The sequence below is a fragment of the Staurois parvus genome, unplaced genomic scaffold (assembly GCF_062004578.1).
Source record: "Staurois parvus isolate SC_StPar_1 unplaced genomic scaffold, SC_StPar_1.0 ptg000580l, whole genome shotgun sequence".
NCBI classification, from domain to species: domain Eukaryota; kingdom Metazoa; phylum Chordata; class Amphibia; order Anura; family Ranidae; genus Staurois; species Staurois parvus.
The window spans coordinates 421,919-437,395 of record NW_028318376.1 but is presented as its reverse complement, the minus strand read 5'-3'; the positions used below and the strand labels follow the sequence as shown (position 1 = coordinate 437,395).

The 15,477-nt window shown below is 40.0% G+C and overlaps 2 protein-coding genes across 5 annotated transcripts in view; one reads left to right on the top strand and one right to left on the bottom strand.

Moving 5' to 3' along the window:
- The window catches only part of HHLA2 (HHLA2 member of B7 family), a 51,624-nt gene extending 48,738 nt beyond the window's left edge, over nucleotides 1-2,886 (top strand). For all 3 annotated transcript variants that reach the window (XM_089692237.1, XM_089692238.1, XM_089692236.1), the window contains one exon: nucleotides 514-2,886. In XM_089692237.1, the coding sequence (XP_089548363.1) occupies nucleotides 514-620 (107 nt within the window). In that variant the 3' untranslated portion in view covers nucleotides 621-2,886. The remainder of the gene's footprint in view (nucleotides 1-513) is intronic.
- A 7,005-nt stretch (nucleotides 2,887-9,891) lies between these two features.
- IFT57 (intraflagellar transport 57) overlaps nucleotides 9,892-15,477 on the bottom strand; it is a 43,416-nt gene continuing 37,830 nt past the window's right edge. For both annotated transcript variants that reach the window (XM_089692234.1, XM_089692235.1), the window contains exons 11-12: nucleotides 12,827-12,893; nucleotides 9,892-10,221 (exon numbers count right to left, since the gene is read on the bottom strand). In XM_089692234.1, coding sequence (XP_089548360.1) covers nucleotides 10,043-10,221; nucleotides 12,827-12,893 — 246 coding nt within the window. In that variant the 3' untranslated portion in view covers nucleotides 9,892-10,042. The remainder of the gene's footprint in view (nucleotides 10,222-12,826; nucleotides 12,894-15,477) is intronic.

Below are 15,477 nucleotides of genomic sequence, written 5' to 3'. Positions count from 1 at the left end.
CATCAGTAAAGCTACCAAAACAGGCAGCAGTTATTTTTGGATCTGGTGCAGACCATTTTAAAGGGCCATAAAAGTATCTTTAAAGCTTTTTTAAACTTCCCCATTTATCTTTTGAAAACCATAGTGAAAAGCAGTATAACTATTTCAGCTCTCCAACCATTTCCTAATATAATTTGTATTGTTATTATTATACAGGATTTATAGAGCACCAAAAGTTTGTGCAGCACTTTACAATCTAAAGGGAGACCGTACAGTTACAATACAATAAAATACAAGAGGGTTAAGAGGGCATTGCTCACAGGAGATTACAATCTAATATTTCTAAAACACTAGCATCTAAATATCAGTATTGAAGAAAATGGAAATGTAATGATAATAATGAGTGGAGTATTTACAGTTATTGAGTATTTTTTTTTCTGTTTTTATAATGAACTGGTATTGCCATTAAAGTTGGTATTTTATGTAAAGTGTACATTACATATACATACAACTTTTTTTTATTCTTTCTTACAGAAAACCACCGGGGGCATCTTTGGGTATTGCTGTCTATGTTTTGTATTTTATTTGTATCGTTTCTTGTTTTTATGAAACAAAGAGCACTATCCAGGGACAAGAAATAAAGAATTCTATCATTACACGTTGTCCAATGTCAACTCTCAGAATAGAGCTCATGATCACAATGGGGGTTATTTACTAAAGCTGGAGAGTGCACAATTAGTTGCACTTTTATACAGAAACCAATCAGCTTCCAGGTTTTATTGCCAAAGCTTAATTGAACAAGCTGAGGTTAGAAGCTGATTGGCTACCATGCACAGCTGCAGCAGATAATGAGTGCTCCAGTATTAGTAAATCTCCCCCAATGCGTTTATTATGGTGCAGATGGTTCGTCAGATGTTTTTTTTATTTAACTTTTTATTTCGTAATTATACAAACAACAGTAAAACATATTCTAACTTCCGAAATATACTTTTCTCTTATTTTCCCTAAATAAATACATTCTATAATCCCCCTATATTATCTCAATCTTTTCTCTATCTGTATCCATTGTTACATAACTTGTTATTCCGACTAATATCACCATGAATTCTTAGGCTACCTCCTTTACTTTAATTAATTCTGTATAAGTTTCTGAGGTTTTAAATTTCAACCAAACACTCTATATTCTTTTAAACATTCCCATCTTATCCTCTTCTAGACATCTCAGTTCTCCCACTCTGACAATACCTTCCACTCTACAGTCTGATGTTCTTGTGTTGACCACTAGACCACATTTAAATAGTACACTACTGAATATTTTACAATCTGCAACATATAACTATATTATACTTATACGGTATGTTCGATGTAATTCACAGGAATTTCTTTGCGCAATGTGGTTTTCTAAGGCCCCGTTCATATATTGCATGCAAGAGCAGGCATTCCCGCTACATGATTTTAAAGAGCGATTCTCACCCAATTTTGAATGTCGCATAGGGCCAGCCCACTCACTTAAATGGGCAGCCCTATTGTGTGTTTGTTGCCCAAAAAGAAGCTCCTGCTCCTCCTCGGATGACAAGCTTCACGCAATTTGAAAAAAGGCATGGTTTGCTGTGCAACAATCATGGCAGAATCGCATTTGTATGCATTTTAAGCCGCAAAGGATGCAGGGAATTCACGGAGTTGTGGAAATAGATGGTCAGCAGACAGGCAGAACTCACAACATAGAAGATTTTTATTTTATATATAAGCTAATATTGAATTGTTAATCACTTTCCCTCCAGATTTCCCCAACTTCCTGACCAGGCCATTTTTTGCGTTACTGCGCTGCGTTACTTTAACTGACAACTATGCAGTCATGCAATGCTGCACTCAAATAAAATTTACGTCCTTTTTTTCCCACAAATTGAGCTTTCTTTCGGTGGTTTTTGATTGCCTGTGCATGTTTTAGTTTTTGCGCTATAAACAAAAAAGTACTGACAATTTTGAAAAAAAAAAAACAATATTTTTGACTTTTTGCTATAAAACATATCCAGTAAAAAAATTTTAAAATCAAATTTCAATCTAAATTTATGCTAAAATGTATTCTACTACATATCTTTGCTAAAACAAAAATCACAATACATGCAAGTTGGTTTACGTGAAAGTTAAATCGTCTAGAAATGGCAGTATATACAGTATAATTTTTTTTTATACTAGTAATGGCGGTGATCAGCAACTTATAGCGGGACTGCGGAAGGCATTCTGACACTGGGGTGGAATGACTGCCATTGGCAACTCCAGTGACAGTAATACAGTGATCAGTGCTAATAAAGAGCAATGACACTGTACTAATGACACTGGGCAGGAAGGGGGTTAAGATTTGGGGCAATCAAAGGGTTAACTGAGTGCTGTGTGTGTTTTACTGTCTAAGCATGCTGCTTTGTATTGCTCTGCTGTGGAGTTTCTTATCTTCTTGGTATGGTTTGTGAGTGGTGATTATTGAAGAGGATTTGAATCTGGATGGGACAATTCAGCAACGTTGTGAAACCTTTCAACCTTTACATAGTAATCACCATCTGGGAAAACATCCAAGAAAAAAAATGTACAGTAGAGTGAATGATAGCCTGATTGTAACATAAAGGTCTAAAAATGCTCAAAGAAGTCACTGCTTTCTGATGAGTTCCTTGTCATCACATAACTGGTGAGATCACTGGATATCTGGTACTGCATGTTGGCCGATATACAATTAGCACATGGCGTAACACAATAGTAGATTTATTTATGTTGGATGGTTCTGTCACTCCAATGAACAAGGATTGACAGAATTGCATTTTTGTACTTTGTATGTTATGTTATACTTTATGTTGCACTATTTTATTAATATAGAGTTTTTATTTTAACACATTATTAAATTTTATTTTAACATCATTGAATTATGAATTTATTTGTCACATATATTTATTTTAGTATGCGCTGCATCAAGTTTTATGCACTATGAATAATAGAGAGTTCATAGGGCACTTCTGCTTGAACCAGACCTCTAGGACAGCCTTTCTCTACAGGGTGCCTCGAAGTTTTTTTCAGGGGTGCCTTGGCAAAATGTCTAAATATTGCCCAAAACAAACAATACAAGCCAGTGGGTGAAACAAGCCTGACTTTTAGTTACACAAAACCACAGGTCTTCATTGTGCGCCATTACGACCTTCTAGCTGCCAGCATCCTGACAACCAATGTCACGACAACAACATCAGTTGAGAAGGAGGATGTCAGCTGCTTGCACAGCATCCTAGTTTGACCCTCCCCTGCCCTCTCTCCATTAGTGTTGGGGTCACATTAACTCAGTGATGGTGAAAAACGGAGGGAGAAGAGAAACACTGGAATACTAGTCAGTACCAGTGTGCAAAAGAGTATTTGCTTTGGAAGTATAAATCACCTGTAATGTTGGGTGTCCTACATGTGTGGATGTTGCTGCATTATGTAAAACTATTAGAATAGTTTTTCACATTTAACAATGGGGTGCCTCAAGACTGTTCATAATTTTAAAGGGTTCCTCGGGACTGTCCATAATTTTAAAGGGTGCCTTGACTGAAAAAAGATTGAGAAACACTGCTCTAGGATGTGGTCTTGGTCACCTGAGAAGGATTTTTTTTGCAGGACACAAGAGGGCACTAGAGCAGCTGTTAGTGGAAGCAGACTAACAAACACAGAAGGAAGGTTATTCTATGTGCAGTAACTTTGGCGGTTTATTTGGACACAAGATTAAAAACACACAGTAGCAGTTATAAGGTACAGGCTCATCAAAGCAATCAAGATCCTGTCAGATGTCCTTCAAGACCCACTCAGCTGGCCAGCGGCTGCGGGAACTGCACTTCCAGGATCGGCGTGGAGCGCACAGGCTGAATGTGATGTTAAAATTAGGCCAGTGACGCGTTTCAGAGCATGCTCAGAAGCTCCTTCCTCAGACCTAAACCCCAAGAGCTGGGGGGAGGACTTGTATAGCCAGGAGAGGTAGGAATATGGGCAGTGATAGAGCAGGCGGGCAAGAAGCACAGGCACTGATAGATCAAAGTGCCCTAATTATTTCACATGATATAAGAATTAAGTAAGTAATTAATCATTAAGAAAACGCAAATATATAAACGACATATACTTGGTTTTTCTTAATGACATTTTTATATCGTGTGATATAATTAGGACGCTTTGTCCTGTCAGCTCCCTCCTGCCTAGTGCTCCCACAACAAGCAGGTTGCTATGGGGGCTCTCAAGCTGCTGCAGTGTGTATCCATTCACACACACAATGCAAGTGTACAATCCAAACGCACACATTCCTGTGGTAAAAATGGCTGTCTGTATAAGTGGGTGCTACAGCGAACGCCAGCTGGAACCAAACAGAATCAGCAATGTCACCAGCACACCGAGGATGTGACCATGCCTGATGAAGGGGTCCTGCGAAACTCTGAAAAGTTGCCTTGCTGTAACTATGTGTTTGTTCATTAAAAATGTTTGACCCATATTGGTGATCCTCAGTGTGCTGGTGACATTCTCCCTTGTCCATTCACATACAGAGCGCAGCTCAGCTCTGCCCTTGCTCTCTTCTCATTGGCTCACTGGCTGTGATTGACAGTAGTGGAAGCCAATGGCTACTGCTGCTGTCCCAGCCAATGAGAAGGGAGAGCCGTGGCTCTTGTGCACAATGCTGGGTCAAGAGGGGGCTCAGGTAAGTTTTAGGGGGGCTGGGGGCGCTGCAGCAAACAGGTTTTTAACCTTCATGCATATAATGCATGAAGGTAAAAAACCTTGAACCTTTACATTCACTTTAACACATTTAAAAAGTATTTGGTTTTTGAGTAACAAGTGCCTTTTCCATAAGATACTAGCCTTCTGGGATATGCCACACATGCCAGGATACTTTGGAACAATCTCGTCCAATCCGTGCATCTTCAGCATGCGCAATGCTCCTCTTCTAAAGCTTTCCATAAACTGATACAGGAGCATCGCCTTTTTGATGCCTGGCAGGGTAGGCATCCTCTCCATAGACAGTTCACATTTTACTCTACAGTTTAATCGAGTATTCTCATGATTGGAGCATTTTTTTTGTCACCGCTCCCCTGCTCCCCTTTTTGGTCTCTTCCGAGATCAACCCTATAACTTGGTAAGATCATGCTTCACTAACACTTAATCTCCTTTTCCCTACCTCCCCCCCTAAAGTCACTGGCGCCTCAATGAGAGTTTTTTGCATTCGGACCACCTTCGAGAGGAACTCTCTCAGGGGTTGGACGCATATTTTCAATGCAATATTGGTTCGGTTGCTTCATTTTCAACCCTATGGGAGGCTCACAAGGCTGTCTTTAGTTGTCTATGTATCTCTATAGGCGCTCGTTTGAAGAAGGCCTCGGTTAGCACCAATCTCTTTTAAGACAACTGTCCTTAGCCGAAAGACGGCTACTAGACAAACCATCTATATTTTGGCTTCGGAAATTATCCCACTTACGCGTCAAAATCAGAGCCCTTGACCTCCACAAAACTGCCCAGTCCCTTGCTTGGGCTAAGCAGAAATTCTTTAACAAATCACACCGCATGCTTGTAAATACACAAATCTCAGATATCTGCCTCGCTGCCATTTCACCTACTCCATACGGATGGCAAACCCACATATGACCCGCACGTAATGGCTACTGTTTTTGGGGAATATTATGAAATGCCCTATAATTGCCTAGCCCCTGATGTCCACCCTCCCTTCCAGAAGGCAGCTTTTGATGCTTTCTTTGACCCCCACACAATGAATTTACACGCACATATATCTCGGTGATTCCCAAGCCAGACAAGGACCACTCCCTCCCAGATAACCATCGCCCTATAGCTTTATAAAACTCTGACTACAAGATATTCACGAAAATATTGGCTAACAGGTTGGCCAGATGTACAGTGGGGATCGAAAGTTTGGGCACCCCAGCTAAAAATTTGTATTAATGTGCATAAAGAAGCCAAGGAAAGATGGAAAAATCTCCAAAAGGCATCAAATTACAGATTAGACATTCTTATAATATGTCAACAAAAGTTAGATTTTATTTCCATCATTTACACTTTCAAAATAACAGAAAACAAAAAAATGGCGTCTGCAAAAGTTTGGGCACCCTGCAGAGTTAATATCTTGTACTGCCCTCTTTGGCAAGTATCACAGCTTGTAAACGCTTTTTGTAGCCGGCCAAGAGTCTTTCAATTCTTGTTTGAGGTATCTTTGTCCATTCTTCCTTACAAAAGTCTTCCAGTTCTTTGAGATTTCTTGGCCGTCTGTCACTCACTGCTCTTTTAAGGTCTATCCATAGATTTTCAAATATGTTGAGGTCAGGAGATTGTGAAGGCCATGGCAAAACCTTCAGTTTACGCCTCTTGATGTAATCCCCCGTGGATTTCGAGGTGTGTTTAGGATCATTATCCATTTGTAGAAGCCATCCTCTCTTTAACTTCAGCTTTTTCACAGATGGCATCAAGTTACCATCCAAAATTTGCTGAAATTTTATTGAATCCATTTTTCCTTCTACTCGTGAGATGTTCCCTGTGCCACTGGCTGCAACACAACCCCAAAGCATGATTGATCCAACCCCATGCTTAACAGTTGGACAGAGGTTCTTTTCATTAAATTCTGGCCCCCTTCTTCTCCAAACGTACCTTTGCTCATTCCGGCCAAAAAGTTCAATTTTAACCTCATCGGTCCACAGAACTTGTTTCCAAAATGCATCAGGCTTGTCTATATGTTCATTTGCAAAGTTCAAACGATGATTTTTGTGGTGAGGACGTAGAAGAGGTTTTCTTCTGATGACTCTTCCATGAAGACCATATTTGTACAAGTATCTCTTTATAGTGGAATAGTGTACCACAACTCCAGTGTCTGCCAGATCTTTCTGGAGGGATTGTGCAGTCAAACGTGGGTTTTGAATTGTTTTTCTCACAATCCTGCGAGCTGTTCTGTCTGATATTTTTCTTGGTCTTCCAGCTGTTGCTTTAACTTCCACTGTTCCTGATGACTGCCATTTCTTAATTACATTCCGAACAGAGGATATTGACATCTGAAAACGCTTTGCTATCTTCCTATAGCCTTCTCCAGCTTTGTGAGCGTCAACTATTTTCAGTTTCAGTTTTCTAGACAACTGCTTAGAAGAACCCATGGTGCTGATTGTTAGGGCAAGGTCAGATGAGTCTGGGCATTTAAAACCTTTGAGATTGACATAACCTGGTCTTCCCAGATGATGATTGAGAACAATCCATGACACTGGCAGGTCTCAGCTTTGCAAAGGGGGCAGTGCATGCTATAAATTCCGCAGGGTGCCCAAACTTTTGCAGACGCCATTTTTTTGTTTTCTGTTATTTTGAAAGTGTAAATGATGGAAATAAAATCTAACTTTTGTTGACATATTATAAGAATGTCGAATCTGTAATTTGATGCCTTTTGGAGATTTTTCCATCTTTCCTTGGCTTCTTTATGCACATTAATACAAATTTTTAGCTGGGGTGCCCAAACGTTCGATCCCCACTGTATATCCAAGCTTATACACAGAGACCAGGTGGGTTTTGTACCGGCTAGACATGCCGCGGATAACACTAGGAGGACTATCAATTTGATCAGTCTTGTTAAAAAGTCCTCGACTCCTGCTCTCTTGTTGAGCTTGGATGCCCAAAAAGCATTTGACCTACTTAGCTGGCCTTATATCTTTCTGGCCCTGGAGAGATTTGGGTTTAGCAGCCCATTTATGGCAGCCCTGAAAGCTCTATACTCGCCCCCCACCTCCCAGGTCAAATTAGCATCATTCCTGTTCCCCTCCTTCCAGATGTCATACGGTACGCGTCAAGAATGCCCGCTTTCCCCTCTGCTGTTTATCCTCTGTCTGGAACCCCTGGCCATAGCCATTAGATCCTACCCAGATATACAGGGGATACGCACACATGACTGTCATTTTAAATTGTCCCTGTTCGCTGATGATATCTTGCTGACACTGACAGAGCCTCATACTTCCTTACCTGTTTGGCATCGTACTTTATAGCTTTTTCATGCCTTGTCAGGATATAAAGTTAATGTGTCTAAAACTGAAGCACTACCATTCCATATCTCACCTACAGTCCTATCCTCCCTTCAGTTAAATTATCCTTACAGGTGGTGCCCTCATTCCCTGGGTACGAACCTTACTTCCTCATGCAATTCCCAGTCCTTAAAATCCTGGGACAACCTTCCCATTTCTTTCCTTGGATGGATCAATGTATTAAAAATAACTATATTGCCCAAGCTTTTGTATCTGTTTGAGACACTTCCTGTCCCTATCCCCATGCCCAAATTGCGCTCTCTTAAGAAGTGTGTCTGTTCTCCATTTCATCTGGCATAATAAATCGCACCGGATCGCCCGTACTGTCCTCCTCTCTCCTCGTCTAGGGGGGGGTCTGGGGGCCCCAGACATTGTGATATACTATTTAGCCACCCACCTCCGGGCTCTTGTCTCATGGTCCTCCCAACGCCCCCCTAATAAAGGGAGCGAGATTGAATCACTACAGCTCAGTCCGACGCACCCTTGTTCTCTCCTCTGGTCTATGACCAATGCTGATATCTCCTCTTACAAACATTTCCTGCTTGGACCCATGCAATTCATGTTATCTATATGGAGGCGGTGTAGGGTTAGATTCGTCCTAGCCTCCATATGTTCCCCCTTGACTAATGTCATATTCAATTCATGCCTCCCAGATAGCCTGGCTATGGCTCATGTGCGTCCCTGGGCCGAGGCCAAACTAGTCCAGTTGTGACACTTGGTCAATCCAGCAACTCGAAAGCTTAAATCTTTCCCTGACATTCAAAAAGCCAATCGTATGCCACCCCACCAATCTATGTTTATCTATAGATACGTAATTTTTTTTCCCTCCAAAGCCTCATCTATGATTGAGAAGCCTACCCCCTTTGAGCGTATCTGTATTCAAGGCCCATACCAACGGGGCATAATTTCCTCTACGTATAAGATGCTTTTAGATGCCTGCCCCCTTTCTATTGATACCTCCTTTTATATGCGTAAATGGCCCCGATTCCTACAATGCGATATTGGCTTAGATCAGTGGCACAGGATTTGGGAGGTGCCTCTAAATCTTCTATATGTGTAGTATATAAAGAAAACACTTATAAAATCCTGATGTTTTGGTATAGGACTCCTGAGGTTCTCCATGCTCGTAACCCGAATGTTTCTTGTCTGTTGGCGTTGTGGCAAGGAAACTGGCACTCTTTTCCACATTTACTGAGCTTGCCAGTTTATTGCACCCTTTTGGAGAGAGGTCCTTGCCCTACTACGGTTACTTTTGCAGGCTCCTATCCCATTTGAGCTCATTTACTTTTTGCTGGGCCTACCTTTTTTCCAAATTTGCATGGAAACTTTCCCCTCACGTTTTAATGGTATCCAGGAGAACCATTCCCATGCATTGGCTTTCTTCCATACCCCCCCCGTTACTGGAATTGATGAAGGTATAGCGGAGATTAGAAAAATGGAGTACCTAACTGCTTTAAATGCTAATTCTGTTCCTGCATTTGAGGCACTTTGGGACCCATGGGATACTTATACCTTTGACTTGTCTGATCAAATTGTTTGAAATGGATTGCCATTTCACTGTTCTGTATTGACATTGTTTGACATATGAACCTCTCACCGATGAGGCTGTTTTTTTCGGTTTTCTCTTTTTCTCTTCTATTGCTTTATGTTTACCTATGCAACTTGTTTGTTGTAAATGTTTGAAAATTAATAAAAAGTTAATTACAAAAAAAGAGGAGACTGGATCATTATGATACGGTTAGGGGATTGATAGTCTAACTGGGCCAACTAACACAATGTCTGATGTAGTCATTTTAGTTAGACTCACTCTTTCAAACCAACAATCAGTTGTGCTTATATTCATTCATGTATGTCTGTATATAGCGAATATTAATTTATTAAACATATCAAAGATATTAACATACAGTCAAAACAAAAAAGTTTACAAAATGTAAATAAATATATGCCAAATCATACAAAATTCAAACCTGTTAAAAATAAAAAGACATCAGGCACAAGTGTGCTGTAGTCTAATAGTGTCCTATGGATGAGTCTGGAATGATTGTGGCATGCATATCTCTGGTCATGTTTGATTTTTCTTTCAGTTTGGACTGAAGCAAAGTATGTTCTACTACACCAATTCTGATATCCATCTGTACAATCTCTTGCTTTAGCTTGTTTAAGCCTTGCTTCATCTTCACCAGTGGAGCTGAAATACAAATAATCATAACATGCATTGATAGTAAGTAAAGAACCAGCCTTAATTTAAAAAAAAAGTCAACATACAGTGCCTTGAAAAAGTATTCATAACCCTTGAACTTTTCCAAATTTTGTCATGTTACAACCAAAAAACGTAAATGTATTTTATTGGGATTTTATGTGATAGACCAACACAAAGTGGCACATAATTGTAGAAGGAAAATGATAAATGGTTTTTTACAAATAAATATTTGAAAAGTGTAGCGTGCATTTGTATTCAGCCCCCTTTACTCTGATACCCCTAACTAAAATCTAGTGGAACCAATTGTCTTCAGAAGTCAACTAATTAGTAAACAGAGTCCACCTGTGTGTAATTTAATCTCAGTATAAATACAGCTGTTCTGTAAAGCCCTCAGAAATTTGTTAGAGAACATTAGTGAACAAACAGCATAATGAAGGCCAAGGAACACAGCAGACAGGTCAGGGATAAAGTTGTGTATTAGTTAAAAGCACAGTTAGGTTCTAAAAAAAATATCCCAAGCTTTGAACATCTCATGGAACACTGTTCAATCCATCATCCGAAATGGAAAGAGTATGGCACAACTGCAAACCTACCAACAAATGGCCGCCCACCTAAACTTACAGGCTGGGCAAGCAGAGTATTATTCAGAGAAGCAGCCAAGAGGCCCATGGTAACTCTGGAGGAACTGCAGAGGTCCACAGCTCAGATGGGAACTATTAGTCATGCACTCCACAAATTTGGCTTTTTTGGAAGAGTGGCAAGAAGAAAGCCATTGTTGAAAGAAAGCCATATGTCCCAACTGCAGTTTGCGAGAAGCCATGTGGGGGACACAGTAAACATGTGGAAGAAGGTGCTCTGGTCAGATGAGACCTAAATTGAACTTTTTTGCCTAAGCAAAATGCCACGTGTGGCGTTAAATTAACGCTGCAGATCATCCTGAACACACCATCCCCACCATGAAACGCGGTGGCAGCATCATGTTGTGGGGATGCTTTTCTTTAGCAGGGTCAGGGAAGCTGGTCAGTGTTGATTGGAAGATGTATGGTTTAGATCAAAGCATCTTCATGTGTTAGAATGGCCCAGTTAAAGTCCAGACCGAAATCCAATTGAGAATCTGTGGCAAGACTTAAAATTGCTGTTCACAGACGCTCTCCATCCAATCTGATGAAGCTTGAGCTATATGGCAAGGAAGAATGGGCAAAAATGTCACTCTCTAGATATGCAAAGCTGGTAGAACATAGCAAAAAAGACTTGCAGCTGTAATTGCAGCGAAAGGTGGTTCTACAAAGTATTGACTCAGGGGGGCTGAATATAAATGCACACCACAGTTTTCAGATATTTATTTGTAAATAAATTTTGAAACCATTTATCATTTTCCTTCCACTTCACAGTTAGGTGCCACTTTGTGTTGGTCTATCACATAAAATCCCAATAAAATACATTTACGTTTTTGGTTGTAACATGACAAAATGTGGAACATTTCAAGGGGTATTAATACTTTTTCAGGGCACTATATACATGCAGACAAAAGTGCTATGAATTTCCAAAAGATGCACTGACAAAGCAAAGTTGCCATTCTGCATAATAATGCGCAAATCTGATTTCCACAACTTCAGTGTAATAGCAATTGCTGTATTTGTGCTTAGGATGGGAAAATGGTGCACCTGAATGGCTGCCTGGTGCTATTGTGGTAACTGGCCATATATCCAATCATATAATCATCGTTTTAAAGTCTTTTTTCTCTGCATTTATGCTGTTTTCTCCAATTCCTCCCTCCACCCCTCATCAATATACTGAGCTTTTTAAATAAAACATGCATTTTCATTGCATAACTAATTTCAGACCCAGTGGTGTCAACACTGGGTCTTTATGCTTCTCATGATATGCAATGCAAGCATATCATGACTGGTGGAAAGAGCCAGCAGGGGCCTGAACATAGCTTCATAAAAGCATCTTCCTATCTCAATACTCCTCTCAAGAGCCCTCTGCCTTGAAGCAAGCAGTAGAATAGCTCTTGAGAATAGTTAAGCAAATCTAAAAATTATTTAATGGGTGGAGGTCATGAGTGGGCATTCCTAGGAAAACTGCATTTGCATGCATGCTACCATGGGTAATGCCCATATGTGATGTGGAGCCTCTATATTTGAAATAACTGAAACCAGATAAATGCAAGGGGTTGCCAGGGACAGTAAGACTGGGGCAGAAAGTTAGATGATATTGGATGTCCTCCAGCTAAGAAATATCGTGGGATTTATATGTCTTGCTGCAATTTCTAATCACAATACGCAATTTCAGTACAGGATTTATGAATCTATACAACCATGAAAGACTAAAGGTATGTCTGGAATTCAGCTTTAACAAAAATGCATTAATAAAATAAAAATAGTACTAAATGTTTAATAGCTTGATCAATAAATGATCATATTCACTGAAAAGATCATAGTGGAAACACCAATTAAATATGACCAAATTCACCTTTTTCATGGGTTATTTTCATGAATTATCATTTTCAAGCAAAAGATTATTTGACACAGACAAATCTATGATCAATTGTTTGGTTCTGTGTAGATCATTAACAAGTTTTGGTACCTACCACCATCAGTGATACTACTTCCTTTTTCTTCAATTTCCTGCTTAACTTTTTCTAACTCTTCAGTAACCTAAAAAGAAACACATTTTTTGGATGAGCATTTTGCCTTAACATGGCTGTAAACCCTTACATATACCCAGTGAAGTGACTGGCCTCAGGTGATACACAGAGATGACAGGTACCCTCTCAAACTTCTGCTTGAATCACCTGGGCCAGGGTTTATCAACTAGGTTTCTATGGAATTCTAGGGTTCCTCCAGAGATTGCTGGGTGTTCCTTGAGCAATGAGAAATTTCTGCCTGTCAGATAAGTTCCCACTGATGCCATTGATCTTTTTAACTATCTATCAGAGGGTAATTCTTGCCAGTGACAAGTGTAAGGAGCATTTTTCCTACTGACATTACACTAATGCATCATGAGTTGTGGAAATATAACATTTTTGGAGGTTGAAATAACCGGAAAGTTATTTCAAGGGTTCCTCTGTGTTGAAAAGGTTGAGAAAGGCTGACCTAGGCGAACTGAGCAGAAATTTGCGCCCCCGCATGGCCACAGCCTTCTGGAACACATGATAGGTCCCAGAATGCTGCAGGAACCATTCACAAAGCACAGCTCAAGCATCTGCAGGAGGATGCCAAAGGTGAAGCTACAAAGAGTCACAGCTGCCTTCCCTTAGTAAACATGCTGGCGCTGGGAACTCAAAGGGCAATGAAGAACCAGCCGAGGAAAGGATGGAGCTGGATTCTTGGACAGGTAAGTGTCCTTTTATTAAAAGTGAGCAACTACAGTATTTGTAGCTGCTGATTTTATTTTTTTTTTTCATACATTCTGAAGATCCTCATGTCCATACACAAAGCAATAGCGTAATACCCTTGCTAGTGCTGTGAAAAGAATATCTTGTTCACAGACAGTGTGTTGCACACCCCGTACTGTGTTCAAAGAGGCATACCAGATAGTTATGACCTTCAACCTAAGAGTAGTCATAGAAGTATCTTAATAAGTAAGCTAACAGCTTAACAGGTAAACTTTTATGACCACTCTTAGTCTGTGAACAAGATATTACTTTCACCAGCGTAAGCAAGGGGATTGATCATGAGATTTTATCACTCTATATTGATTTGTGTATGGACATTTATTAGAAAGACTATGTCTGGACTCTTGTTTGCACTATATTTGCACTTTATCTGTATGTGATCACTGCACATACATTTTTATTATTTGTTTTCACCCTTATGTATTTTCCTAATGTAATATTGTTATTTTTATTGACTGATTTAGATCACACTAGGTGACATTTTCTGAATTTTACATGAGATTAGAGCATCATACTCTGCAGTTCTAATATCTATATATCTTGTATCAGGATATAGTGTAGGCTGCTGGTTTTGGACTTCTCTCAACCTGATCTCAGATTTGTCCTATATTGCTTACATTATATAGTATGATCGTATAGTATGCAGAGATTTCTGAGGATACTAAAATAAAACATTCTGTAAACTTACTTTTAGTAGTGTGACAAGTACATGAGGATGGTAGAAAATTCAGCCAATATCCCTCATATTATATTTCGGGTACTAAAATTCTGTTACATCCCTTCTATTTTACCAGTCATTCAGTTCAATACAAATTTTAGTCTAAAGTATCAGGGTACACTTAGAAAGCATTAGGGAATAGCATCATTTTACGATGCTTGTGTATATGAAGCCTAATACAGACCTGTGTGCTTTGAAGAGGCTGATTTGTATCTGTTTTTGATTACACTGTTTACAAAAGTAATGCTCAACAAATATGGGCCTGTAGCTGAAGCACCAGCCTGCAGTGTTTGTTGTTAGTCTTGTACACAAAGAAGCACACGAAAGAAGAATCCTTATTACCTTGTTATATACTAGAACAGAATAGCTTTCCACACCATAACACCTATAAGGATGTGGTGCAGGGCTTGGAGGCAAGGAGGTGTATTTTTCTAGGTGCAAAAGCTGCATAAAATGTCTCCTGAAGCGATACTAAAGGTTCAGTGTAGAAAAAAAATAATACCAAGCATGTTATACTTACCTGCACTCTGCAGTGGTTTTGCACAGAGCAGCCTGCATCCTCTTCCAACTCGGATTCCCCACCGGCGCTCCTGGCTTGCTCCAGGGGCACCTGAGCAAGCGTGTTCCCGAGCCGCTGTTCTGTGTGTCCATTCACACATGGAGCCGCAACTCGGCCCTGTCCCCTCTGTCTGTGTTATTGACTCACTGGCTGTGATTGACCTCAGCCGCCCCTGCTAGGAGAACAGGCAATAATGCTAAAAATCCATATGCTGGTTCTACCCAAGTTAATCGATGGATCAACCTGGGTACGATCAGCCTACCATAATCTTGCCCGATTCCTGCCTGAACTGGCAGAGATTCGAACCAACTATCAACCTTAGATCTAACGTGTTGCACAAAGCACGTTGCTTTGTGTAGTGGAAGACTACAGTGGCCACTGTGTATGACAGAGTGTTATTTGAAAAAAAGGTGTAGCTGCCTACATTTTCCATGGTCCTGACTGCACATTTTCTAAGAATACGTTTTTAATCCCACAAATTGCAAATACTGGCAAAGCATGTGTTTACTCGCTTGCCATTATAACACTTGGAATTCTTCTTCAAGAGACAAATAGACTAACATATAA